Source organism: Trichechus manatus, unplaced genomic scaffold (genome assembly GCF_000243295.1).
Source record: "Trichechus manatus latirostris isolate Lorelei unplaced genomic scaffold, TriManLat1.0 scaffold00182, whole genome shotgun sequence".
In the NCBI taxonomy this organism is placed as follows: Eukaryota; Metazoa; Chordata; class Mammalia; order Sirenia; family Trichechidae; genus Trichechus; species Trichechus manatus.
In genome coordinates this window covers 1,609,449-1,634,034 of record NW_004444118.1, presented here as the reverse complement: position 1 = coordinate 1,634,034, position 24,586 = coordinate 1,609,449, and the positions used below count along the sequence as shown (strand labels likewise).

Below are 24,586 nucleotides of genomic sequence, written 5' to 3'. Positions count from 1 at the left end.
AGTCTTCCTCCAATCCTGATGCTGTGTTCTTCATATAGTCCAGCTTCTTGGATTATTTGCTCAGCATACAAATTGAATAAGTACGGTGAAAGGCTACAACCCTGACGCATACCTTTCCTGATTTTAAACCACTCAGTATCCCCTTGTTCTGTTCAAACAATTGCCTCTTGGTCTATGTACAGATTCCTCATGAGCACAATTAAGTGTTCTGAAATTCCCATTCTTCGAAATGTTATCCATAATTTGTTATGATCCACATAGTTGAATGCCTTTACATAGTCAATAAAACACAGGTAAATATCTTTCTGATATTCTCTGCTTTCAGCCAAGATCCATCTGACATCAGCAATGATACCCCTCGTTCCATGTCCTCTTCTGAATCCAGCTTGAATAGGGGTTAGGTTTTTAATACATATCTTTTGGCAACATGATTCAATCCATAATACCATGTATCCCACTCAGAACATTTCCTGCATCCCAAGAAATTCCTTCATGCTCTTCCCAGTTACCTATTTCACAGGTAACCAGTGTCTCAGATCCTTTTTAACCCTAGCTAGCTGAACTATATTCTTCTTTCTGCTGCCAGTCCCATGCTGTCTCTTCAGCCCTCAAGGAGTCTCTAGGTCCTAAGGAAAGAACCCTAAGATCTGGGTTTTAATCCTGGCCACTACACTGTTTTGTGCAGTCAACTGCTGGTTTTCTCGGAGATCCATTCTCTGCCCTTCCCCTGCTCTTTCCTGTATCACTGGAAACTACATTTCCCAGACTCCTTTTCCCTGTGGCGTCTGGGTAGGTTCAGCCAATAGGAGGCACTGGTAGAAGATAGGCAGGCAGGTGAGAGGAGGGAAGAAACCAGGCTATTTCTTCCCATCTCTGTTTGCTATGGAGTCTCTGGGACATGCAAATGGTTAAGCTCTTGACTACCAGCTAAAATGTTGGTGGTTTGAACCCATCCAGAGGTGCCTCAGAAGAGAGGCCTGGTGATCTGCTTCTGAAAGGTCACAGCCTTGAAAACACTACGGAGAAGTTCACGTGGGGTCGCTATGAGACTCGATGGCAGCTAACAATAACAACTGTTTGCTTTCTGGCATCTCTTGCAGAGATTGTGTTTCCTTCTCTCTCCATGATCCCATCTCCTATCAAGCAGCCCCCACTATTTAGTTTCTGCCAAATAGTTTCTGGAGGCTTGTCTCTCCAGCCTTAGAGATGGTAGCCTCACCTTCCCCTGTTGGCTTCTCAGCTTTTCCATCACTCATGTACCAATACCCTGTGTTAAATTTCTTTTATTTGAATGACTTAGAGTGTTTCCTATTTCCTGGCTGGACCATGATTGATAAGTGCTATCAATAATTGGTTATTATAATGCCTACCCAGTTTTTTCCAGGATGATGGAGACTGACATGGGTGAGAAGTCTACAAATTGTTTGTGGGCAGGGCATTGTTTTTGCTTCTTTCCTTCTGTGTCCTTCACCACCTTGAAGTTTTATTGAGTTCCACTGGGCAACACAGGACCCAGACAGAGTGCTGCAGAGAATCCTAGAATGTGGGAGGGGACTTTTCTCCCAGGTCTTCTTCAGAAGGGATTGCTGACATATCATTCTTCTCACAGGTGCATGAATAATCCACAAAGGGAATGGTCAGCAGGAATGGATTCTTCTAAATACTGTTTGTTTCTCTCCTCTTCTTCAAACTGCTCTCAGCCAAGTGGTACCCTTGGGAAGGGTCTGGAAAACACGAAGAAGTACGTGACTGATGAGGGTTGCCCTTCTTAGGGGTGTTTGCATTTTCACTGGGGACAATTTCTCAACCTAGTTGTTCTTAACTGGGGGCGATTTTGTCCCCCAAAGACATTTGTCAATGTCTGGAGACATTTTTCATTGACACGACTGGACAACTGACAGAGGAGTGATGCTAATGGCTTCTAGTAGGTAGGGGCTAGGGATGCTGCTAACCATCCTGCAATGCACAGGACAGCCCCCAAAAGCAAAAAATTATCTGGCCCAAAATGTTAATAGTGCCAAAGTTGATAAACCCTGTTTTAACCCAAAGGAATAAGCTTTTAATAGTGAACTTCTAAGCATCCTGCCAGGTGACTGGACTAAGAGTGGCAGGGAAGGATTTTCTGGTACATCATTTCAGATTAAAGATAAATTCATACTACGTAAGCGCAGATCAGTGGACCACTATTTTCCACAGTGGGAAGCCCAGTATAGAGAGCCTCGCTAGCTTGAAGTAATGAGTATAAAGAACTGCATTTAATTGACTAACTCATTTTTACCCTAGAGGAGATAAAGGCTGAAAAGGAAAAAGTTTGAAGGACGTTTAGATAAACTAATGGACCACAAATTAATGGATTATTAGATGGAATTAAAGGAGCCCTGGTGGCGCAAATGGTTAAGCGCTTGACTGTTAACCAAAAGGTTGGCAGTTCGAACCCATCCAGTGGCTCCTGGGAGAAAGACCTGGTGATCTGCTTCTGTAAAGATTACAGCCAAGAAAACCCTATGGGGTAGTTCTACTCTGTCACACAACCCCGACTTGATGGCACCTAACAACAACAACAGTAGAGGAAATTAGGACATTTGATGTTTGGGAGATGCTTTCTAATAGCACATCCCAGATGCTAATTCTGCTGTCTTCTGTAGAATGGATCAACAAATAGTGAACACTAGACACTGGGGTCACCCAGATGAATAAGCCTGGTCCCTGTTCTCAGGGAACTTATAATGTGATCCATACATATGTAAACACGACCCAGGATAATAATTGGAAACAACAATAAGTACTGAGACAGAGTTATAAACAAGGCTCTCTCTGTGGAAGCATGGAGGAGAAAGTGATGAATTCTATCATCTCCTGTTCCCAGGAGAGCAAGGGGCAGGAACTCATAGCTCTCATCCACAGCAGACCCTCTTGTTTCACTTTTCTCTCTGTAGCCCTTGTGCATTTCATAGTCACACCACAGGGCTTGAGGATGGCTGACGTTGGGAGGGAGAAGGCAGCCCTGTGTTGTGAGGAAGAGCTGAGGCTCTGGGAGAGGCTGAGGGGAGCCCTGGGGAAGAGTATCCTTTTGAGGCAAGGTCTACAAGGCCCTGGCCCCCACAGAACAAGACTGGACTTCTCTGGAAGTCATAGAAGTGGCAATGAGCTTGGAAAGGGGAGGCTCAGTTCTCAGTCGGGCCCCATCCCCAACTCCTGGGTGACTCTGAAAGCTGGGAGGGCCCTTTATGACATCTGGACTGTCCTACCCACCCCCTCCTACCATTTCACTTTTTTCTATGAGAGGACTGAGGCCCAGAGAGGTAAAGTGCCTTTTCCAAAGTCATATAGTTTAAAAGTAAAAATGTAAGCCATTGAATAATAACTATACATGGTCCCACTTATGTGGGAGGGGGGAAACTATGTATTTTGTTTTTAGAAAATATATGTAATCTAAGATACAGTTATTGGTCTCTACTTGTCTGGAGCAAAAGAGAAAGAAGGAAACGAAAGACTCAAAAAAGAAACTAGTTTCCAGGACAAATAGTCAACATGAACCATGCCCTCATCTATCCTGAGACCAGAAGAACTAGATGGTGCCTGGCTACTACTACGGACCATTTTAATCAGGGTCACGATAGATGGACCCTGATAGAATGGTAGAAAAATGTGGAACAGAACATCGATTCCTAAAAAAAAAACAAAAACAAAAAAACCAGACTTACTGCACTGGTTGAGACTAGAGGACTCCCTGAGACTATTGCCCTGAGATACTCTTCAGACCTTGAACTGAAACTAATCCTTGAGGTCACCTTATAGCTAAATAACAAATTGGCTAAAAAAAATATTGAATATCACCCATAAATACTGTGCTCCTTTAAAAAAATCATCTATATAAGAAAAATGGCCAACAATTACTTTAAAACAAGGATGAGAATGTAAGGAGGCAGGGAAACTAGATTAATGGAAATGGAACAACCAGAATGGGAATAATGAGAATGTTCATCCATTGTGAAGAATGTAACCAGTGTCACTGAACAACTTGTGTAGAAATTGTTGAATGGAAACCTAAACTGCTATGTAAACTTCCACCGGAAATGCAATAAAATATTATTTTTAAAAATGTGTGTAAGTATATAAAGGCACACAACATATGTAGATGGGTACACAAATCACAGTGATTCCCCTTGGGCACAAGAGTGGGAATGGAATGGGACAAAGGGGGCTTCTATATACCTCTGTATTGTTGAGAAATTGTACTGCAACAGAAAGGTATTTGGGCATTATTTCCGTACTTTAAAAGATAATATTTAAAATGGAGTTGTGACAAAAGTGTAGATCTCTGACTCCTGTTTTTCTCATGACAACCAGCTTGTTCAGGCCCATTCCAGATCTGTGGTGTCTTAAGACCAAGCTGCCACTCTTGTCCCCCTGAAGGCAGAGCCAGGTCACCACGCATCCTCCAGCGGAGCCCACACCAGGCCTTACAGTTCTTCTCACAGAGCCCTTGAGATGAAAACTATTTGTTATGAGCTTTAAGCCTGTGGTTGGGTTTCAAGCACCAGCTAGCAAATAGAAAAGTCAGGGAGGTGCTTCTCAGAACCTTTGTGATCAAACAGGCAGGGAGCTACAAACCCTGTATGTAAGTAGGTCTTTCCTAGTGTAAGGGCCTGATTCAAGGGAGGTGGGAGCTTCTAGGGTATCTGGGTCCTGTGGGGAAGGTGGGGGCAGTGTAGAGAGCTTTTCACAGAGCCACGGAGATAATCAGGACCCAGAGAGCTGATAAATCCATGGACTCTGTATGTGTGGACCTTTCCTGGCACTCAAAACCAGGTGCCCCGATTCACCGTAAGTCTGGGAAGTAAATGGCAAAAGGATGAAGTAGATAACCCCAGATGGAGAAGAGGAATTCTGAATTCTGTTTTTAACTCTGCTGCTATTTTGTTTTGTGACCTCAGTAGAACCAGCTTATCCTTCCTGAGGGTCTGTTTCTTCCTCTGGAAAATGAAGAAAAAGCCAGCCTTTCCCTCCCCAGAGGCAGTAGCATAAGAAGGTGTCAAGGTAAGCACTGGACCAAGCTTGAAATCATGGTTAACGTCAGCTTTCACTTTAAAAAGCCACAAGACCTGGTTGTATGTACCCTGAGCCGGCAGTACCCTCTTCCCTCTTCTTGGCCTGGTAAACTGCCTCTTGTTCAAGATCCAGCTGAGTTGCTGCTTTTCCCTGGGAAGTCTTCCTGAGTCTCCTCAGAGTGAGCCCTTCCTCCCCTCCCCCATGCTCCTATAAGCACTTTGTTCTTAGGTTTGCCACCAAGGTCCTTATCTATCTTATTACAGTGCAGCTGCACATTTACAGATCTGTCTCCTTCCAAGAGTCTGTATCAGTGCTCAGCGGGCCTGTGTCTGCACGTCTGCGTAGGGACGCCCAGGCCTGCTGCTCTGAGGTGGCGTCCACACGTGGTAGACCCCCGCTGTCACATGCAGGGCCTGTGTCTCCTTGGGCCCTCTTTTGGGGCCTGATTCTCTGACCCTTCCCTATCTACTTGCTCACCCCTTTGGCACTTCACTTGTTATCCTCTTGCTGGATGAAGTTTGGGGCAGAGATTTTGGAGGAAAAACACAGCCTCTACCAATTAGCTTCTCCTTCCTCCCAGGGCTGGTGGAGACTTCAGCCATGCCCGCTGCCTCCCTCTGTCACCCAGCACTGACCACATCCCTACCGCCTGTCAGTGCCTGCTGGCCCTTCCCCTCCCTGGGCTCTAGCCTGTGCCCACAGCGCCCTGCCGGGCCCCTGAGCTGCCTCTCAGTGCCCACATTCCTACAACCCTGTGACCACAACAGGGGACATTACACATTCCTGGCCTGGCAGCCAATGGTATAAAAAAGAACAGAATGTCCCTGGGCCCCACCCAGCCCCCAGCTTCACCTGGGCCCCTCCCTGGCTTGGACAAGGAGGGGTGGTGTGAGGAGTCAGGAAGGAAGAGGATGGACCAGGAGGAAGAGGCAGAGGGGTGCTCCCACTGAGCCTGAGTGCCGGGTGCAGCCAGGAGGTGTTCCTACTCTTGAGCAGGGAGGAACCCGTGCAGAACCCTCTTCTCCTTCCTCTTCCAGACCCGGAGGTGTGGCTAACCCAGGGGTGCCCTTGGAGAGATTCCCATGGGAGGGGATTCTGGAAGCCCACCAGGGCTCCCTTCCCTTGCTCTCCTGCCTGGCTCCCTCCTCTCACCCTCCTCTCTGACTCTGTTCCCCATGTGCCCCTCCTACATCCCTCTCCCTCAGTCCTCACCACCTCCACCTCCACCTCCACCTCCATCTGTCTCCCCTTTTCTGCCTTCCCTGTTCTGCTGGCTTCCCACCCTCCTCTCACTCATCCTGGTTCATCCTTTCCCTTGATTTGCCCTTCTGGCTTTGTGTTCAGGGTCTTTCTCCTTGTTCAAGATCTCTGACCCTCACCTGCCGTTCTGTCTCCCAGTCTCCTTACTGTCAGCTCCCCATCAACCCCCACCCAGTCTGGACTCTTTCTCAGGACCCTCTCCCACCTGCCTAGTGCTCCCTGGCTCACCTGCCCTTGGGGCCCTCCTCCCTTTGGAGAACTGCCAGCTCAGACTTCTCCTTGGCCCCTCCCTCTGCCCTGCTCACTTACTTGAGATGCTAATGAGGCTTCTGTCACTTCCATCCCTGGTCAGTGGGTGGGCGGGCCGGTGGGCGGGCTCCCAGGCCAGGCCACTGCACCTGTCAGGTGAGGGGGAGGAGAGGCTCGGCTGCCAGATTCAACTGGAAAGAAACCAGTCCCAGTTCCAGTCACAACCTGGGAATGCAGAGCAGGAGACAGCCCAGGCCTCCTGGAGCTCTGTGTCCCTGGGTGGAGAGGGAGTCAGGACACAGCCCTGGGGACAGGGCCAGAGACAATAGGACAGAGCCCAGACTAAGAGGGGAAAGACTGGGAGGAAAAGGAAGAGAGGCAGGATCAGAGAGCACACTGAGAGGAGACTAGACAAGGAAGAAGAGAGCTGAGAAAGACACCCAAAGAGAACCAGGAGGCAGAGAGATAGAGATAGAGAGAGAGAGAGAGAGAGGAGCTACGTCCCAGAGACCCTGGAGGGAAGAAGACCAAAGAAAGTGACTAAGAAGGGCAGAGACTGACTATTGTGGAGACAGAGAGGGAGGTGCTAGGACAGAAACCAAAACGGTGGCCTTATCAGGGAAGCAGAGGAGAGGCCACTTCAGGGAAGCCCAGCTCCAGCCCTTCTGGCCCCGACTCCAGCAGGTCATCTGGCTCCTGGGAAGATGGAGGGAGGGAAGGGTGGGAGAAAGCAGGCTCAGGTGGGAAGTGGGCATGGCTAGGGGCAGCTTCACTTTGAGTTCAAGGTGGTGATGGGGGTGGGGATCCAGAGCCCAGAGCTCAGCCCTGATCCTTACCCTCGCCCTCCCCGTCTCACCCAAAGGCTCATGAAGGGGGAAAAACGTGAGGAGCAGGGGCTGGGCCCTGAACCTGCAGCCTCAAACCAGCCCACGGAGGAGGAGGAGGCTCTGATCGAATTCCACCGCTCCTACCGAGAGCTCTTCCAGTTCTTCTGCAGCAACACCACCATCCACGGTGCCATCCGGCTGGTGTGCTCCCAGCACAACCGCATGAAGACAGCCTTCTGGGCTGTGCTCTGGCTCTGTACCTTCGGTGTGATGTACTGGCAATTTGGCCTGCTGTTTGGAGAGTACTTCAGCTATCCCGTCAGCCTTAACATCAACCTCAACTCAGATAAGCTTGTCTTCCCAGCTGTTACTGTCTGTACCATCAATCCCTACAGGTCAGTTGGCCCCTCTGCCACCTCCCTGGCACCTTGAAGGGTGGCCTGGCTTTCCTATTAGGGCACAGGGGTGCTCACTGGGTAGGCAGATCCTTAGACCCCAGGTAGGAGCCAATGTCCCTAGGTAGACCTCTGGTAACCCCTGGCCTGATGGACTGGCGCCTCTGCCCAGTGGAACCATCTGAGTGCTCAGGGTTTCTCCAGAGGGTGGCTGTTGGTCCAACAGTGCACTCCTCTTCCCTTCCCTTCTCCTCCAGCAAGTGGGAGGGAGTACTGATGAGGTCAAGATGCTGATAACTTCCAAAAGGGCAGGGTAGAGATCAGTCCCATCCCTTCCCTGGAGCCAAATGAGAGCAAAGAACAAAGCCTTCTGAACCTCAACAGAAGAATCTGATGGAGAGGTGAGGTGAGGTGAGGTCGTGACAGGTGCTGTGTGGTGGATGGTGGGAGCGGGTCAGTCTTTGTTTAAAAGAGGAGGTTGTTTTGGAGAAAGCAAAGTATTGTGGTAGTGGTCAGAGCTGCAAAGCAATCTGAGAGGCCTGAAGCTGGGGGCGGGGGATTTAAGAGCCAGAAGGAGAAGGGGACAGGATGAAAAGCAGCCCCTTGTCAAGCTGCTCCTGAAGACCCAGGCTAAAATGTCGTGGAGGTGATCCCTGCTGGGCTGCACTGTTCACTTGCCCAGGTACCTGACCTTTAACTGCTTGGGTGTGTCCTGAAGTTTTGGGTTTCATAACGGCACTTTGCCAGTTTTTGGTCTAGAAGCCGAAGAGGGTGGTAACCATGGAGAAGAGAGGAGGGCAGGGCTGGGTATTTCTATGTACCTTTTATTTGTATTCACTCAGTCATGCCACACCTTGGGAACACTTGCATCAAGCCAGACACACAGTACTAGGCACCTGGCAAAAATAGATTCATTAATAATTCATACTATCTTTGTTGAAAGGTTGCTGGGTGGCACAACTGCTTGTGCTTGGCTACCAGCCGAAAGGTTGGTGGTTCGAACTCACCCAGCAGCTCCTTGGAAGAGAAGGCCTGGCGATCTGCTTCTGTAAAGATGACAGCCAAGAAAACTCTATGGAGCTCAGTTCTACTCTGTAACACATGGAGTCGCCGTGAGTCGTGGCTGACTCAATGGCAGCTAACAACAACAACGTCTTTATTGGAGGCTGGGGTACTCTGCTAGACACTGGGGACAGAAAGATAAAATAAGATGGGAAGACAGGCATAGCTGCCCAATGCAGCACACTGTAATAAGTATAATAGAAATAGTGTGAGCTATAGCCTTTGCCTTCAAGGAGTGTAAAATCCTTTATGAGTGCTTGTGTGTATGAATGGGTGAGTATGTGTCACGGTGTCTGTGTGTGCGGCCACGCATATTGGATATGTCTATGATTATGGATAATTGAGATTGGTCAAATGTTGTGGGTGGAGACTCACATATATGTGTGTCCAAAGGTGTGTCACGGACTAATAAGGGTTGGGATGTCTTATCCTGGAGAGAAAAAACTGCTGGGCCATTTCATTGATTAACTACCATATAATGTCCAGGGAAGGGGCCATTTACTAAAAAACTACTCTGTGCACCAGACACTGCTAAGTGCTCTACAGGCATCTCATTTAATTCTCACAACAATCCTACGAGGCAGGTACTATTATACTTATTTCACAGCAAAGAGAGACAAGCCACAACGTCACAGAGGTAGTAAGTGATCTAGCTGTGACTCATTCTCTGTTTGCCTAATCCCCAAACCCTGCCTCTTTTTTATACCAAGACAGATGTGGGACATGGAATAAACAAAATTTCCAGTCAGATCTTGGTTATATCTTATTTCAGGCTCTCTTTGCTTCCTCCCCTTAGCCTTGTTTCTGTTCCCCTGGTGCCCTCAGGCTTTGATCCTCTTTTCTGACCCTTTTTAGCCCACCTGCCCTAACCTTCTCCCTTCCCCATCCCTGATCCCCTTCGGCCATGGTGGGCTACCAGGCTGGCCTGAGCCAGCAGGAACTGGGGCAGGATAGAGGCGGGGGACATCAGGCAGTTTAGCAGGCACTCAATAAATATTTCTGATTGAAGAGATGTCCATGAGAGATGGAGAGGGCCAGGGTGAATCTGCTGAGGCTGGCATATTTTCTAAGGTTCTGCTGGGTGCAGGCCCTGGACAGTCCAGGAAAGAGCCCCAGGGAGTGGATGCCTTAGCCTCTGCCTCCAGGGACTTGCAGGCTGGGGACACCCACACCTACATGGAAATAATCCCACCTACGTGAAGGGCTGGAGTCCCTGGGTTGTGCAAAGGGCTGCTGCAGGAGTTAGGAGGGAGTAAACACCCAGGAAGAGAGGGGATCAGGGAGGCTTTCTAGCTCAGGGGAAGGAGATTTGAGCACCTACTATGTGCTGGACCCTGTGCTGGGTGCTATATAATCCTTATCTCATTTAATTGTGACAAGTCCATGCGAGTAGGTATTATTATTTCCATTTTGCAGATGAGGAAATTGAGGCTCAGCAAGGTGAAAGAATTTGATCAAGGATAGCTAATAATAACAATAATAGTTGACATTTATATAGTACTTAATGTGTGCCAGGCTCTTTTACAAATTAATATAAATATAAATGAAGTTATTACAGTGATTACATTATTTAGTCCTCAAGAACAGATCCTTTTTTCCCCTTTTTTTGTGCTTTAGGTGAAACTTTACAGAGCAAATTAGTTTCACACTCAACAATTTATACACAAATTATTTTGTGACATTGGTTGCAATCCCCATGATGTCTCAACACTCTCCCTGTCCACACCACAATTCCCCATTTCCATCCATCCATTATTTCTGTCCCTTCCTGCCTTCTCATCATTGCTTTTGGGCAGGTGGTGCCCTTTGGCCTCATATACATGATCGAAGTAAGAAATACATTCCTCACGTGTGTTATTGTTTGTTTTATAGACCTGTCTGTCTTTGACTGAAGGGTGAACTTCGGGAATGGCTTCTGTTCTGAGTTAAAAGGGTGTCCAGGGGCCATAGCCTCAGGGGTCCCTCAGTCTCTGTCAGACCAGTAAGTCTGGTCTTTTTTTTGTGAATTTGAATTTTGTTCTATATTTTTCTCCCACTCTGTCTGGGACTCTGTTTTGTGATCCCTGTCAGAGCAGTCGGTGGTGGTAGCTGGGCGTCATCTGGTTGTGCTGGACTCGGTCTGGTGGAGGCTGTGGTAGTTATGGTCCATTAGTCCTCTGGACTAATCTTTCCCTTGTATCTTTGGTTTTCTTCATTCTCCTTTGCACAAATAGGATGGGACCAGTAGATGTATCTTAGATGGCCGCTCACAAGCTTTTAAGACCCCAGGCACTACTCAGCAAAGTTGGATGTAAAACACTTTCTTTATGAACTATGTTATGCCAGTTGACCTAGATGACCCCTGTGGCAATGGTCCCCAGCCCTCGGCCCCAGTAACTCAGTCCCTCAGGGTGTTTTGATGCGCCTTTGAAACTTTTATGGCTTTGCCTTGGTCAAGTTGTGCTAACTTCTCCTATATTGTGCACTGTCTTTCCCTTCACCAAAGTTAAAACTTATCTACTATCTAGTTAATGATTTCCCCTTCCCAACCGCCCTCCCTGCCCCGTAAACATCAGATTGTTTCTTTCTGTGTGTAAACCCTTTCTTGAGTTTTTATAATAGTGGTCTCATACAGTATTTGTCCTTTTGTGATTGACTTATTTCACTGAGCATAATGCCCTCCAGATTCATCCATGTTGTGAAATATTTTTCAGATTCATCATTATTCTTTATCATTGCATAGTATTCTATTGTGTGTATGTACCATAATTTGTTTCTCCATCCGTTGATGGGAGCTTAGATTGTTTCCATCTTTTTGCTATTGTGAATAATGCTGCAATGAACATGGGTGTGCATATGTCTATTTGTGTGACAGCTCTTATTTCTCTAGGATATATTCCTAAGAGTGGCATTTCTGGTTCGTATGGTATTTCTATTTCTAGTTTTTTAAGGAAGTGCCATGTTGTTTTCCATATTGGTTGGACCATTTTACATTCCCACCAGCAGTGCATAGGAGTTCCAATCTCCCCGCAACCTCTCCAACACTTGTTATTTTCTCTTTTTTTGATTAGTACCAGTAATGTTGGGGTGACATGGTATCTCAATGTAGTTTTGATTTGCGTTTCTCTAATGGCTAATGATCGCGAGCATTTTCTCATGTATCTTTTAGCCACCTGAATGTCTTCTTTGGTGAAGTGTCTATTCATATCGTTTCCCCATTTTTTAATTGGATTATTTGTCTTTTTGTTCTTGAGGTGTTGCAGTATCTTGTAGATTTTAGAGATGAGACCCTTGTCGGATATGTCATAGCCAAAATTTTTCTCCCAGTCTGTAGGTTCTCTTTTTACTCGTTTGGTGAAGTCTTTCAATGAGTGTAAGTGTTTACTTTTTAGGAGCTCCCAGTTATTTAGTTTGTCTTCTGGTGCTTGGGCATTGCTAGTTACGGTTTGTATCTTATTTATGCTGTGTATTAGGGCACCTATCGTTATCCCTATTTTTTCTTCCATAATCTTTATAGTTTTAGGTTTTATATTTAGGTCTTTGCTCCATTTTGAGTTAGTTATTGTATATGGTGTGAGGTGGGTCGTGTTTCATTTTTTTACAGATGGACATCCAAATATGTCAGCACCATTTGTTAAAGAGACTGTCTTTTCCCCATTTAATGGATTTTGGGCCTTTGTCAAAGATGAACGGACAATAGGTGGATGGATTTACTCCTGGGTTCTCAATTCATAACTCATCTCTTGAAGTAGGTATCACAGTTACTCCCATTTTATAGATGAGGAAACTGAGGCCCAGAGAAGTTAAATAATTTGCCCAAGTTTAGATAGGTTGCAAGTGGTGAAACTGGGATTCAAAAATCAAACCCCCACACCTAGGAGCCAGTGGTCTCAAGTTAGTAGCTGAGTCACAAACCAAGTGTGTTTGATTTCAAAGCTCTTTCTCCTATTGCAGCTTAAGGAAGAGCCAGGACAGAGGCAGCCCAGGGCTGGGAGCAGCTGGTGGGAAGCAGCAGCAGTAGGAGGGGTGAGCATTTGTCATCAATGCAGGAAGATCCACAGGTTTTTGGTTCCTGTTCAAGGAGAGAGGCAAGGGTGGAGTGGACAGGTTAATGCTGTGGGTGATGACTTGAGTCTGAATCAAGGCTAATGGTGGTAGGTGGGGGAGGCAGTGGCTGAGATGAGTGCTTCCTTTGAGAGGAAGCAGGGAGGAGGTGGAAATCAATGGTGAGAGGAGCACATGAGCTAATTGGAGTGAGGCAAAGTCAGTCCGGGGGTACACATCTGCTGGCACCTGAGCACAGACAGCAGAGGGCTGGAGCCAGCAGAGAGAAGAAGATGGAGGTGTGGGGACTTATGCTGCTTTGTACCTTCCAGGCAGGGGGAAAGGACTGAAGACCTTTCTGACTCAGCAAGGAAGTTCTAAGCATCTAACCATAAGGGTCAGCCTTTGCAGTCCCTTTCTTTCTGGCTAACAGAGAGTTTTTTTCACACAAGGCAGCCAAGCCAGTCACAGCCACATCCTTTGAAAACAGAGCCCAAGAAAATAGTTTTCATTCAGTCCTGGGAGGGATTTAAGCTGGACTTAGGGACAAACTTGGGCTTTTTGAACAATGAAGGAGGTCATGGAATCTTCTTTCTGGAGATGGCAGAGCAGGGGACATAGCAGCAGGGATGGGCAAGGAGGGGCAATGCTTCAGAGAGAGAAGCTGCAGGGAGTGGGCCAGGGGGGAATGAGAGAGAGGCTTTGAATTGGGGAGTCTGTCCCTAACCGTGGTGGGGAGAACTGCACTCACGCACAATCTGGAAACCAGGCTCTGTGGGGCAGGGAAAGAAAGCCCAGAATCTTAGAGCTGACTTCCCAATCCTGACATAACGATTGACTCCTTCTGATGTCAGGAACCTCACTACCTCTGTATCAGCTGTTAGAAAGTTCTTTCTTGGGTAAAACTGCAGTTTACTTCATGATAATTTCTACCCTCTGGTCCTGGTTTTGTCATAGAAGCAACCCTGAAGATGTCTCCTCCTTTCTTACCCAACAGCTATCAGTTCTGATGCAGCTATGATAGCAATAACTGTACTGCAGTTTGCAAAGTCCACCATCACATTTTGATCCTCATAGCAAGCTTGTTAGGGAAGGAGGAAGGCAAGGATCATCCCCACTCCCCATAGTCAGATGAGAAAACAGGCTCTGAGAACCGAAAAAAAAACCAAAACAACCTATTGCCATTGAATCAGTTCCAACTCATAGCCACCCTATAGGAGAGAGTAGAACTGCCCCATAGGGTTTCCCAGGCTGTAAATCTTTATGAAAGCAGACTCACATTTTTCTCCCACGGAACGGCTGGTGGGTTACAACCTAAAGGTTTTGCAAAGGTCGCCCAGCTGTCAGTGGAGGAATCAGAATTGGAATCCAGGTCTTAGGCTCCATTTTCTTAAGACCACAAAAAGTCACACAGTAGCTAAGTGGCAGGCAGTTCTCTTGTGTCTCCTTAGCCCTTTTTTCTCCAAGCTGAACATACTGCTAATAGTAATTGTCTTAGTCATCTAGTGCTGCTGTAACAAATACTACAAGTGGATGGCTTTAACAAACAGAAGTTTATTCTCTCATAGTCTGGTAGGCTAGCAGTCCAAATTCAGGGCATCAGCTCTAGGGGAAAGCTTTCTCTGTCGGCTCTGGAGGAAGGTCCTTGTCATCAGTCTTCCCCTGGACTAGGAAATTCTCCTGGGGTTCCTGTGCTCAGCTCCTGGCACTGCTTTCTTGGTGGTATGAGGTCCCCCTGTCTTTCTGCTCACTTCTGTCGTTTATATCTCAAAAGAGATTGGCTCAAGACACAGTCCAATCTTGTAGATTGAGTCTTACCTCGTTAACATAACTGCTGCCTATCCCACCTCATTAACATCATAGAGGTAGGGTTTACAACACACAGGAAAATGATGTCAGATAACATAATGGTGGACAATCACACAATACTGGGAATTGTGGCCTAGCCAAATTGATACACATATTTTTAGGAGACACAATTCAATCCATGGCAGTAATAATTACAGTAATGATAATAAAAACAACAGCGGCAGTTATACCATACTTAGTCTGCTAGGAGTCCCTGGCTGGTACAAATGGTTAATGCGCTCAGCAGCTAACTGAAAGGTTGGAGGTTCAAATCCACCCAGAAGTGCCTTGGAAGAAAGGCCTGGAGATCTACTTCCAAAAAATCAGTCATTGAAAACCTTGTGGAGCACAGTCGAGTCAAGTCAATGGCACCTGGTTTACTGGTACTCTGCCGGGTACTGTTCTCAGTGCTTTTTATATGTTAACTGATTTAATCCTCATAACTACCCTATGGAGCAGGTACTATTATTAGTCCCTTTTTACAGATGATGAAACAGGCACAGAGAAAATAAGTAACTTGTCCAGGGCTAACCATCTAGTAAGTGGCGAGTTTAGGCTGTGAGCTTGGGAAGCTGATTAGAACTTAGTTCCTTCAACTTTTCCTTGCATGAAATGGCTTTCTAGACTTCTTAGCATCTTTGCTGTCCATACTCCTTTGAACAGTCATTGGCCTGTGAACATCTTTTGTTCTTAAAATGTCAGGACTGAGCTCCACATGTGGTCTGAGAGCTCAGAACCTGCCTGTGAACATGTTGTAGTATGGGCTGAGTTCACAGGGGCCGTGTACGGAGAGACTTCATTGGGATTGTGTGTGTTCACAGCCCCCTGGGAGTGACCATGACCTGGGTAGAAGGGCTGGACTATCTTGCTGAAGCCCCTTCTAGGTATTCTTTGTCCCCTCTCTCTTATATCTGGTATCCTCTTGCCAGGACCTTTCTGCTTGTAGGACAATGTCTGATGTCATTAGTATTGTGAGGTGTGGAAGCAACTTGCAGAACGCAATTTGGCCTTTGTTCTTGGTGCCTGAGAGCCAGACCACACCTGAGGCTAATGAGTGGGGGCTGACCAGATCAGGAGAGACCACCTGGGGGTCTGATGCAGACTAATCCTAAAGAGGCAAGATATAATCTATGATGGCTATGTGGAGAGGCCAATAAGAGCTCTGAACCCTGAGGCTCAGATGAGCTTCCTGATTGGTGACTATGCAAAGGAGAAGGTAACTCATCTCTCTTTTGGACATGGAACCATCACTTGGGAACTCCTCCCAGGCCTCACCCTATGTTTCTCTTCATTTGTATCCTTTTTGGTTATAATAAATCTAAGGAGGCTGGGTGACATAAGCAGTTTGTGATCAGCTGCTAACTGAAATGTTGGTGGTTTGAATCCATCCAAGGTCTCCATGGAAGAAAACCTCAGTAATCTGCTTCAGTAAAGATTAAAGACAAGAAAACCCTATGGAGCAGTTCTACTCTGTAACACATGGGGTTGCCATGAGTCCTAACAACAAGTATTGTATACTCTCCATGAATTCTGTGAGTCATTCCAGTGAGTTAAGGAATCTACAGGGGCAGTGAAAGCCATCAGGAGCTGGTGTCTGCCTATTTGGCAGTCTGAAGGAAGGTGTCCTAGTTTGTGAGCTCTGATCAACTCCTGGTGGATAGGGTCGGGGAGAGTGTGGCTGCTTGGGCAGCTGTTGATGAGGACAGAGAAGTGGGAAGGTGAAGACTGGACCCGTTTCCACACTTGGAGAATTGGATTCGTGCTGGTCCTTACCACGAAGTTAGTGACGAAGGTGGGATTTGGTGCAATGGTTAAGCACTCAGCTGCTAACCAAAAGGGTAGTAGTTCAAACTTACCCAGCAGCTCCTCAGGAGAAAGACCTGGCGATTTGCTTGTGTGAAGAGTACAGCCTAGGAGACCCTATGGGGCAGTTCTACTTTGTCACATGGGTTCACTATGAGTTGAAAAAAACCCAAAAAACCAAACCCATTGCCGTCGAATCAATTCTGACTCATAGCGACCCTATAGGACAGAGTAGAGCTGCCCCACAGGATTTTCAAGGTGCACCTGCATGTATGACCCTACTTACATGAAATATAAAACCAAGAAAACCAAACCCATTGCCATCGAGTTGATTCTGACTCATAGTGACCCTGTAGGACAAGAGTAGTAGTAGTAGGGTTTCCAAGGACCAACTGGTGGGTTCGAACTGCCAACCTTTTGGTCAGCAGCTGAGTTCTTAACCGCTGCACCACCAGGGCTCCTACAACAACAACCCATTGCTTAGAGCAGGTAGGTATGTTTTACCCAGGAATCAATTTTCTTAGCTCTAGGTATCAACTGAAAGGCTCTGCCTCCTGTTACAGGAATTTCAAATATCAGGGAGTTGGTGAGAGAGGGATTTCTTTTTTGAGGGAGTGATATGGGAGTACTTCTTCCTGAATTAAGCCAATAAAAAGGAGAGAAATAGACCTTGGAGAATGAAAGGGTTCTGTGTGGAGCCCGACCTCTCTTCTTCTGGAGGCCTTGTCACAGGTGTGTGTTTGGGGGCTGGAGGAAGTTAGGAAAATCAAAGGCTGGAAGACCAGGTTGGGGGGTGGGTCATCAGAGGCCTCTGTGGAAGAGCCAGGAGGAGCTGAATATGATGAGGGGCACTGGGAAAAGGGCAGCCTGGCTCTCAGTGTGGAGTTGTGATGTGGCCAGAGAAGGGATAGACAGCTTGGAGTTGGTGATGAGTATGAGGAAGGTGTAGAAGGCAGAAGAGAGGCACAGAGGGACATGAGCAAACTGAGGGGTGGGGGATAGGGGGAGCAGGATGGGAAGGGAGGCCCAGCCAGAGATGTGGTAGAAACAACTCCACCTAAGTTGGGAGATGTGGATTCTTCCTGTATGACCTTGAGAAAGACACGTCATTTTCTTTCCTGGGCTTCAGGATCAGTGTCTTCCTGATATTCTATGGCCTCTTCAGTTTTAATATTTTCTCGTTTAACCTTCCAAGAACTTCATGTGGTAGATGGATCTGATGTTACGCTCATTTTACTGATGAAGAAACCAAGGTTGAGATTCAGAAATGTTGGGTTACTTATCCAACATTACACAGCTAGAACATAGTATCTGGCCAACTCTGGCTCTGATGTTCTTTCTGAACACCATGCCCAAACCAAAACCAAAACCAAACCCATTGCCATTGAGTTGATTCCAACTCATAGCAACCTGAGAGGACAGAGTAAAACTGCCCCATAGGGTTTTCAGTGCTGTAAATCTTTACGGAAGCAGACTGCCACATTTTTGTCCTGCGGAACGGCTGGTGAGTTCCAACCATCAACCTTTCTGTTAGCAGCCAGGCGCTTAACCACTGTGCCACTAGAGCTCCTTGAGCACCTTGCAGCCCTCCTAAAATAGTTGGAAGTAGCAAGGTCAGAATTTAGTGTGATGGTTAGAGTGCTTTCTGACCCATTTCCTGGCCATGTGACCATGCCTCGGGTTTTTCACCTGTAGAAGGGAATGACAATAGTAGCTAACAGAGGCTAATAGTTACATAACAGTTACACTGAGGATTAAATTAAATAACAGGCATTCTAATACCAAAGTGCTTGGCTCATAGTAAGTGCCTAACCCTTTCAAGACCCAATTATTTTTTGCTTTGAATTTTTTGTTGATACTATGAGTTTTCATTAATGGAAGCATGCTGAATCATTGAGTGTTGCTGAATTTTTTGGTAGGTAGTATGGATTTTTTTTTCTTGCCCCCTCCCACAAGCCTACCGTTAGAATCCAGAGGGATATAATATTCCATTAATTTTACCCCCAGAGTCTTCCTGAGTCCACTGGGACATATATGCCCCCAATTTTTTTTCAAAATTTCTCTTTTTCCTATGCAAAATGCACACACCTCATACAACACCCTGTAGAAACAGTAATTTGCAACACATGCCCATTTTTTTCTGTGTCAAACAATCATAAAGGCTCCTGCCTTTCGGCAGCCTGTACTGTCTGTGAGAAAGCAGCTTCCCAATGAGTCTGAGAGGCAGAAAATGTTGGTGGGCAACTGTCTATCCCACTGGTCATGAAAAGGCTAATGCATGTTGTTGTTGTGTGCCATCCAGTCAATTTCAACTCATAGTGACCCTGTAGAACAGAGGAGAATTCCCCATAGGGTTTCCTAGGCTGTAATCTTTATGAGAGCAGATCGCCAGGTCTTTTCTCCCAAGGAACCCCAGGTGGATTTGAACCACTGACCTTTCAGTTAGCAGCTGAACACTTAACCATTGCACAACCAGGCCTCCTTGCTTAATACATACTAGTCATTATTGCCATTCTTTTAATTACAGATAGCAAGCATGTCTCTCAGAATACCAAGCACACACCTTAGAACTTCTTCCTTGGCCATTTAAAAAAAAATTTTTATTTTTAAATTGTTGATTCGTAAGAGTTCTTTATATTTCAGGATGAGTCCTTTGTTAAATGTTCTTTTCTTAGTCTATGGCTTGCCTAATCATTTTCTAAATGCTATCTTGATGAGCAAAAATCTTTAATTTTTATGAAGTTTAGTTCATCAATTTTTTCTTTTATGGTTTGTGCTTTTAGTGTTTTGTCCAAGATTTTTTTGCCTACTCCGTGGTCATGAAGATATCGCCTATTTTTTTTTAGTCTGTATGATTCTGAGTTTTATTTTAGGTCTATGATCCATCTTGAATTAATTTTTGTGTATGTAGTAAGGTAGAAAGGAGCCCCGGTGGTGCAGTAGTTAATTAAGTGCTTGGCTGCTAACCTAGAGGTGGGCAGTTCAAATCCACCAGCCCTTCCGAGGGAGAAAGATGTGGCAGTCTGCTTCTGTAAAGATTGCAGCTTTGGAAACTGTGGGACAGTTCTACGCTGTCCTATAGTGTTGCTGTGAGTCAGAATTGACTCAGTGGCGACAGGTTTAGTAAGGTAGACCAAAAAAACAAAACAAACCATTGCCATCGAGTTGATTCTGACTCATAGCTATCCTATAGGACAGAGTAGAACTGCCCCATAGGGTTTCCAACAAGCGGCTGGTGGATTTGAACTGCTGACCTTGTGGTTAAGAGCTCTTAACCACTGTGCCACCAGGGCTCCTAGTAAGGTAGAGGTCTAGGTTTATTTTTTTTGCCCATACAATATCCAGTTGTTCCAATACAATTTGTTAAAAGAAAAATTATTTTCCCCATTGAATTGAATTGGTGCTTTGGTCAAAAATTAGTTGACCATATATGTGTGAGTTTATTTCTGGACTTTATTCTGTTGATCTATTGTCTTTCCTTATGCAAGCACCACACTGTTCTGATTACTGTGTCTTTACAGTAAGTCTTAAAGTCAGGTAAAGTAAGTCCTCCAGCTTTGCTCTTCTTTTCCAAAATTGTTTTGACCATTCTAGATCCTTTGAATTTCCATTTAAATCTTAGAGTCAGCCTGTCAGTTTCCTCAAAATTGTCTGCTGAAGTTTTGACAGGGATTGTGTTGAAGCTAAAGATCAGTTTGGGGAGACCACTTAACAGTAATGAGTCTTTTGATCCACGAACATGAATATCTGTTTATTTTGGTCTTTCTTTCAGCAGGGTTTTGTAGTTTACAGTGTAGGAGTCTTGCATATCTTTTGTTAAGATTTATTCCTAGGTATTTGATGTTGTTTATGCTATTTTAAATGGTATTGGTTTTGCAATGTCATTTTCCAACTTTTTGTTGCTAGTATACAGAAAGTTCTGTATCCTGAGACCTTGCTTACTTCACCTCTTAATTATAGGTGTTTGTTTGGTTTTTGGTAGATTCTGTCCCTAAGGCCCTGCCATTCTGAACTTTAAGGTGGAGATGGGCGTGTATTAAGAAGAAGGAACGTGAGGATTTGTACTAGACAGTGTTTAACTTAGGATGTTTGAGCCCTACCTGAAACTCACTAAACTGAATCTCTGGGAGGGGAGTGTGGTATCCGGTATTTGTACAAGTTCCTCAGGGGATTCTAAACGTGCATTTGAGAAGCCCTGATTTGGAAGGTGCCTGGGGGCAGGCGGCACAGGTCCAAAGGTCACCTTTGCCTTAGGGGGTGAAGGGCAGAATAGCCAGCGCACCGCGGGTCTGTGGGAGAGTCTGGACCCAGGCTAGGGCTCACTCCTCTTCTGCCTTAGGAGAAAGGGCAGACAAGTTCCGGGTTTCCTTCTCTAGGTCCGGGCGAATGGGAGGAGGGCGCCCCATGGACAGGCGACTCCCGCCTCCTTCTTTCAATAAACAGGCGGCAGTAAATGCTGTCTCCGCCGGGGCTCGTTGTCGCCTCCACGTCCTCCCTCAGACACACCGGTTTTTACCTCCTCCCTCACCCCCCCCCCCGGCCAGGATAGCCCTGGGAACACCTGAGCACGCCCCGGTAGGCTTCAGCGCTCTCACCTGCTCTCCGGGATGAACAGACTTTACCGATTACAGAGGAGAAAGGCCCAGAGGGGCCAGGGATTTGCGCGAGGCCGCCCCCTAGTCCAACCCTTTTCTCGTCGCCCCCTCCAGGTATACTGAAATTAAAGAGGAGCTGGAGGAGCTGGACCACATTACAGAGAAGACACTCTTCGACCTGTATAAATACAACTCCTCTAACACCCTCAAGGTCCATCACCGCAGCCGCCGCGGCCTCCGGGGGAACCTGCCGCACCCCCTGCAGCGCCTGCAGGTGCCGCCCCCACCCCACAAGGCCCGCAAGGCCCGCAGCACGGCCTCCAGCGTGCGGGATAACAACCCCCGGGTGAACAGGAAAGACTGGAAGATCGGCTTCCAACTGGTAAGGCCCCGCCCCCAAACGGCCACGCCCACCGACCAAGAGGGGAAGCCCCACTCACCCGGCCCCTGCCCCTTCTTGTTCGACCACTGCTGAGCTCCGCTCCCTTTCCTGATCCTGCCTCGGTTGCTTAATGTTATGATGCAGGCCCTCGTAGGCTTACTGGCAATGAAGAATGAATGAATAAATAATATCTCTCTGTCCGGCGGCCTGTGGGGTCTCCTGGGTGGAGGCCTACGTGGAGCGTTTATGAAGCAGGGAGTCAAATCTGCTGTGGAAAATGCACCTTTTAGAATTCCAGGCGTGCTCCCACCCCATCTCCCGCCCCCCACCCCTCGCCCTCCGTGGGACCCTCCAGTGTGGTGGGGAACTGGGGCTGACGGCCTAAGACGAGAGTAAGGAAATAGCAAAGAAGGAGAATTAAGAAAAAAAAAACTTTTTAAAAATAAAAAATGCAAGACAGAATAAGAGAGGAAATGGGAGAGGAGGAGAGGGAATAAGAGAGGGAGGCTCCCTCTAGTGTGAGTGAGCCATTCTACCAGGAAACCTGAATTCTAGTCCCAGCTTCTGCTGCTAGAACAAACATCTTGATCCCTCAGTCTTCCCATCAGTGAAGTGGGGGAAAATCCCTTGCCCCATCCTCCTTTGGAGGCTGTATCTCAAAACCAAACTAGTTACCCTTGAGTCTGTTCTGACTTATGGCGACCTCATGTGTTTCAAAGTAGAACTGGGATGTGTAGTTTTCAAGGCCCTGGTGGCTGTGACCTTTTGGAAATAGATCAAGATGCCTCTGGGTGGGTTCAAACCACCATTTTTTTTTTTTTCTGTTTAGTTGCTTTTCTTCTTTTTGTTTTTTGAAGATGACATTTTTATTTGCCTTACAAATGATGTGGATATAATGTGAGTGACTTTATGAATGAGATGGTTTCTGCTCATCTGCAAGCCCAAACCATTCACCCTTCCGAAGCACAGAGAGCTTCCCAAGTGGGTTGGGTTCTGTTGGAGTTAGCTGTGCTCATCTTTCTTTCTTTTTTTAATTATAATTTTATTATGCTTCAAGTGAAAGTTTACAGCACAAGTCAGTTTCTCATTAAAAAAAATTATATACAAATTGTTTTGTGACATTGGTTGCAATCCCTGCAATGTGACAACATTCCTGCCCTTTCCACCCTGGGTTCCCCATGTCCATTCGTCTAGTTTTCCTGTCCCTTCCTGCCTTCGCGTCTTTGCTTTTGGGCAGGTGTTGCCCATTTGGTCTCATATACTTGATTGAATTAAGAGGCACGGTCCTCACGTGTGTTAATGTTTGTTGAATAGGCCTGTCTAATCTTTGGCTGAAGGGTAGACTTTAGGAGTGGCTTCAGTTCTGAGTTAGCAGGGTGTCCAGGGGCCCCTCCAGTCTCTATCAGACCAGTAAGTCTGGTCTTTTTTTGTGAATTTGAATTTTGTTCTATATTTTTCTCCTGCTCTGACTGGGACTCTCTATTGTGATCCCTGTCGACGGTGGTAGCTGGGCACCCTCTAGTTGTTCTGGGCTCAGTCTGGTGGAGGCTGTGGTTCATGTGGTCTGTTACTTCTTTGGACTAATATTTTGCTTGTGCCTTTGATTTTCTTCATTCTCCTTTGCTCCAAATGGGATGGGACCAATAGATGTACCTTAGATGACTGCTTTTAAGACCCCAAACAGAACATTTTCTTTATGATCCATGTTATGCTAGTTGACCTAGATGTCCCCTGAGACCATGGTCCCCAGCCCTCAGCCCCAGTAAGTCAGTCCCTCAAGGAGTTTGGATGTGTCTAGGAAGCTTCTATGACTTTGCCTTGGTCAAATTGTGCTGACTTCCCCTGTATTGGGTGTTATCTTTCCCTTCACCAAAATTAACACTTGTCTACTATCTAGTTAGTGATTTCCCTTCCACATTCCTCCTCTCCCTCATAACCATCAAAGACTGTTTTTTTCTGTGTGTGAACCTTTTCTTAGGTTTTTATAATAGTGGTCTCATACAATATTTGTCCTTTGTGATTAACTTATTTCACTCAACATAATGCCCTCCAGATTCATCCATGTTGTGAGATGTTTTGCAGATTCATCATTGTTCTTTATCATTGCATAGTACAAACCACCAATTTTTAGTAGTTGAATGCTTACTGTAACCATTTGCGCCACCTCCCCTTTGCCCATCACTCCGTTAATCCCATGCTTTCCTGATCCATTCTCTCCCTCTGGATTTCTGCTTCTCTCCACCTCTATTTCCTCTTTCTTCCCCACCCCTGGCTCTCCACCCCTTTCTAGCAGTCCTCAGGACCCCAGACCTTTCATTCCTTGACTGTGGCCCTGTCCTGCTGCCTATCTCCTGCTGCTGGCCCTCTGACCCTTTGGGTTCTTTGTTTAGTGCAACGAGAACCAATCGGACTGCTTCTACCAGACTTACTCATCGGGGGTGGATGCGGTGAGGGAGTGGTACCGCTTCCACTACATCAACATTCTGTCACACCTGACGAACAGCTCACCATCCCTCAAGGAGGACGCACTGGACAACTTCATCTTCACCTGCCGCTTTAACCAGGACTCCTGCAACCAGGCGTGAGTCCTTCCTGCCTGGCTCTGTGCTCCCCATAGAGCCCCCTTTCCTGGGCCAGCCTGAGGCCCAGCCTGGACAGAACTCAGGAAATACTTGTTGATTAAATAAGTACCTGCCAGCTGGGAAGGGGGAAGCCTTGATCTCAGGTGCACACCTCTGCCCCATTAGATTACCCTGCAGAATTTTACCTCTCCCTGCTCTTCTTGGGCAGCACCATATGGATGCCCTGGGAAACTTGGGCCTTGAGTTATGGCTTTGAGAAACCAAGGGCTGGAAACCTGTTTGTTTCTGACGCCTCTTTCTTGGTAGCGTCAAACCTCAGAAGGGCCTCGAAGGTCACCTTGTGCCATACTCCCGTTTCTCAGATGAGGCAGGCAGTAGTGGTGTGATGAAATAGCCCTGGATTGAGGGACCACACCCAAATTGTTGGCTCTGTTACTTCCTGGCTAGATGGCTTTGAGCATTTCACATCACTCCTCAGAGCCTCAGTTTTCTTTGTTTATAAAAGGGG

General features: G+C 46.6%; 1 protein-coding gene across 1 annotated transcript in view; it reads left to right on the top strand.

Annotated features, from left to right (window-relative positions):
* The first annotated feature begins 4,915 nt into the window (after positions 1–4,915).
* SCNN1A (sodium channel epithelial 1 subunit alpha) overlaps positions 4,916–24,586 on the top strand; it is a 32,183-nt gene continuing 12,512 nt past the window's right edge. The window contains exons 1-4 of the mRNA XM_004387261.2: positions 4,916–5,040; positions 7,424–7,783; positions 21,229–21,496; positions 23,887–24,077. Of these exons, the coding sequence (XP_004387318.1) occupies positions 7,428–7,783; positions 21,229–21,496; positions 23,887–24,077 (815 nt within the window). The 5' untranslated portion in view covers positions 4,916–5,040; positions 7,424–7,427. The remainder of the gene's footprint in view (positions 5,041–7,423; positions 7,784–21,228; positions 21,497–23,886; positions 24,078–24,586) is intronic.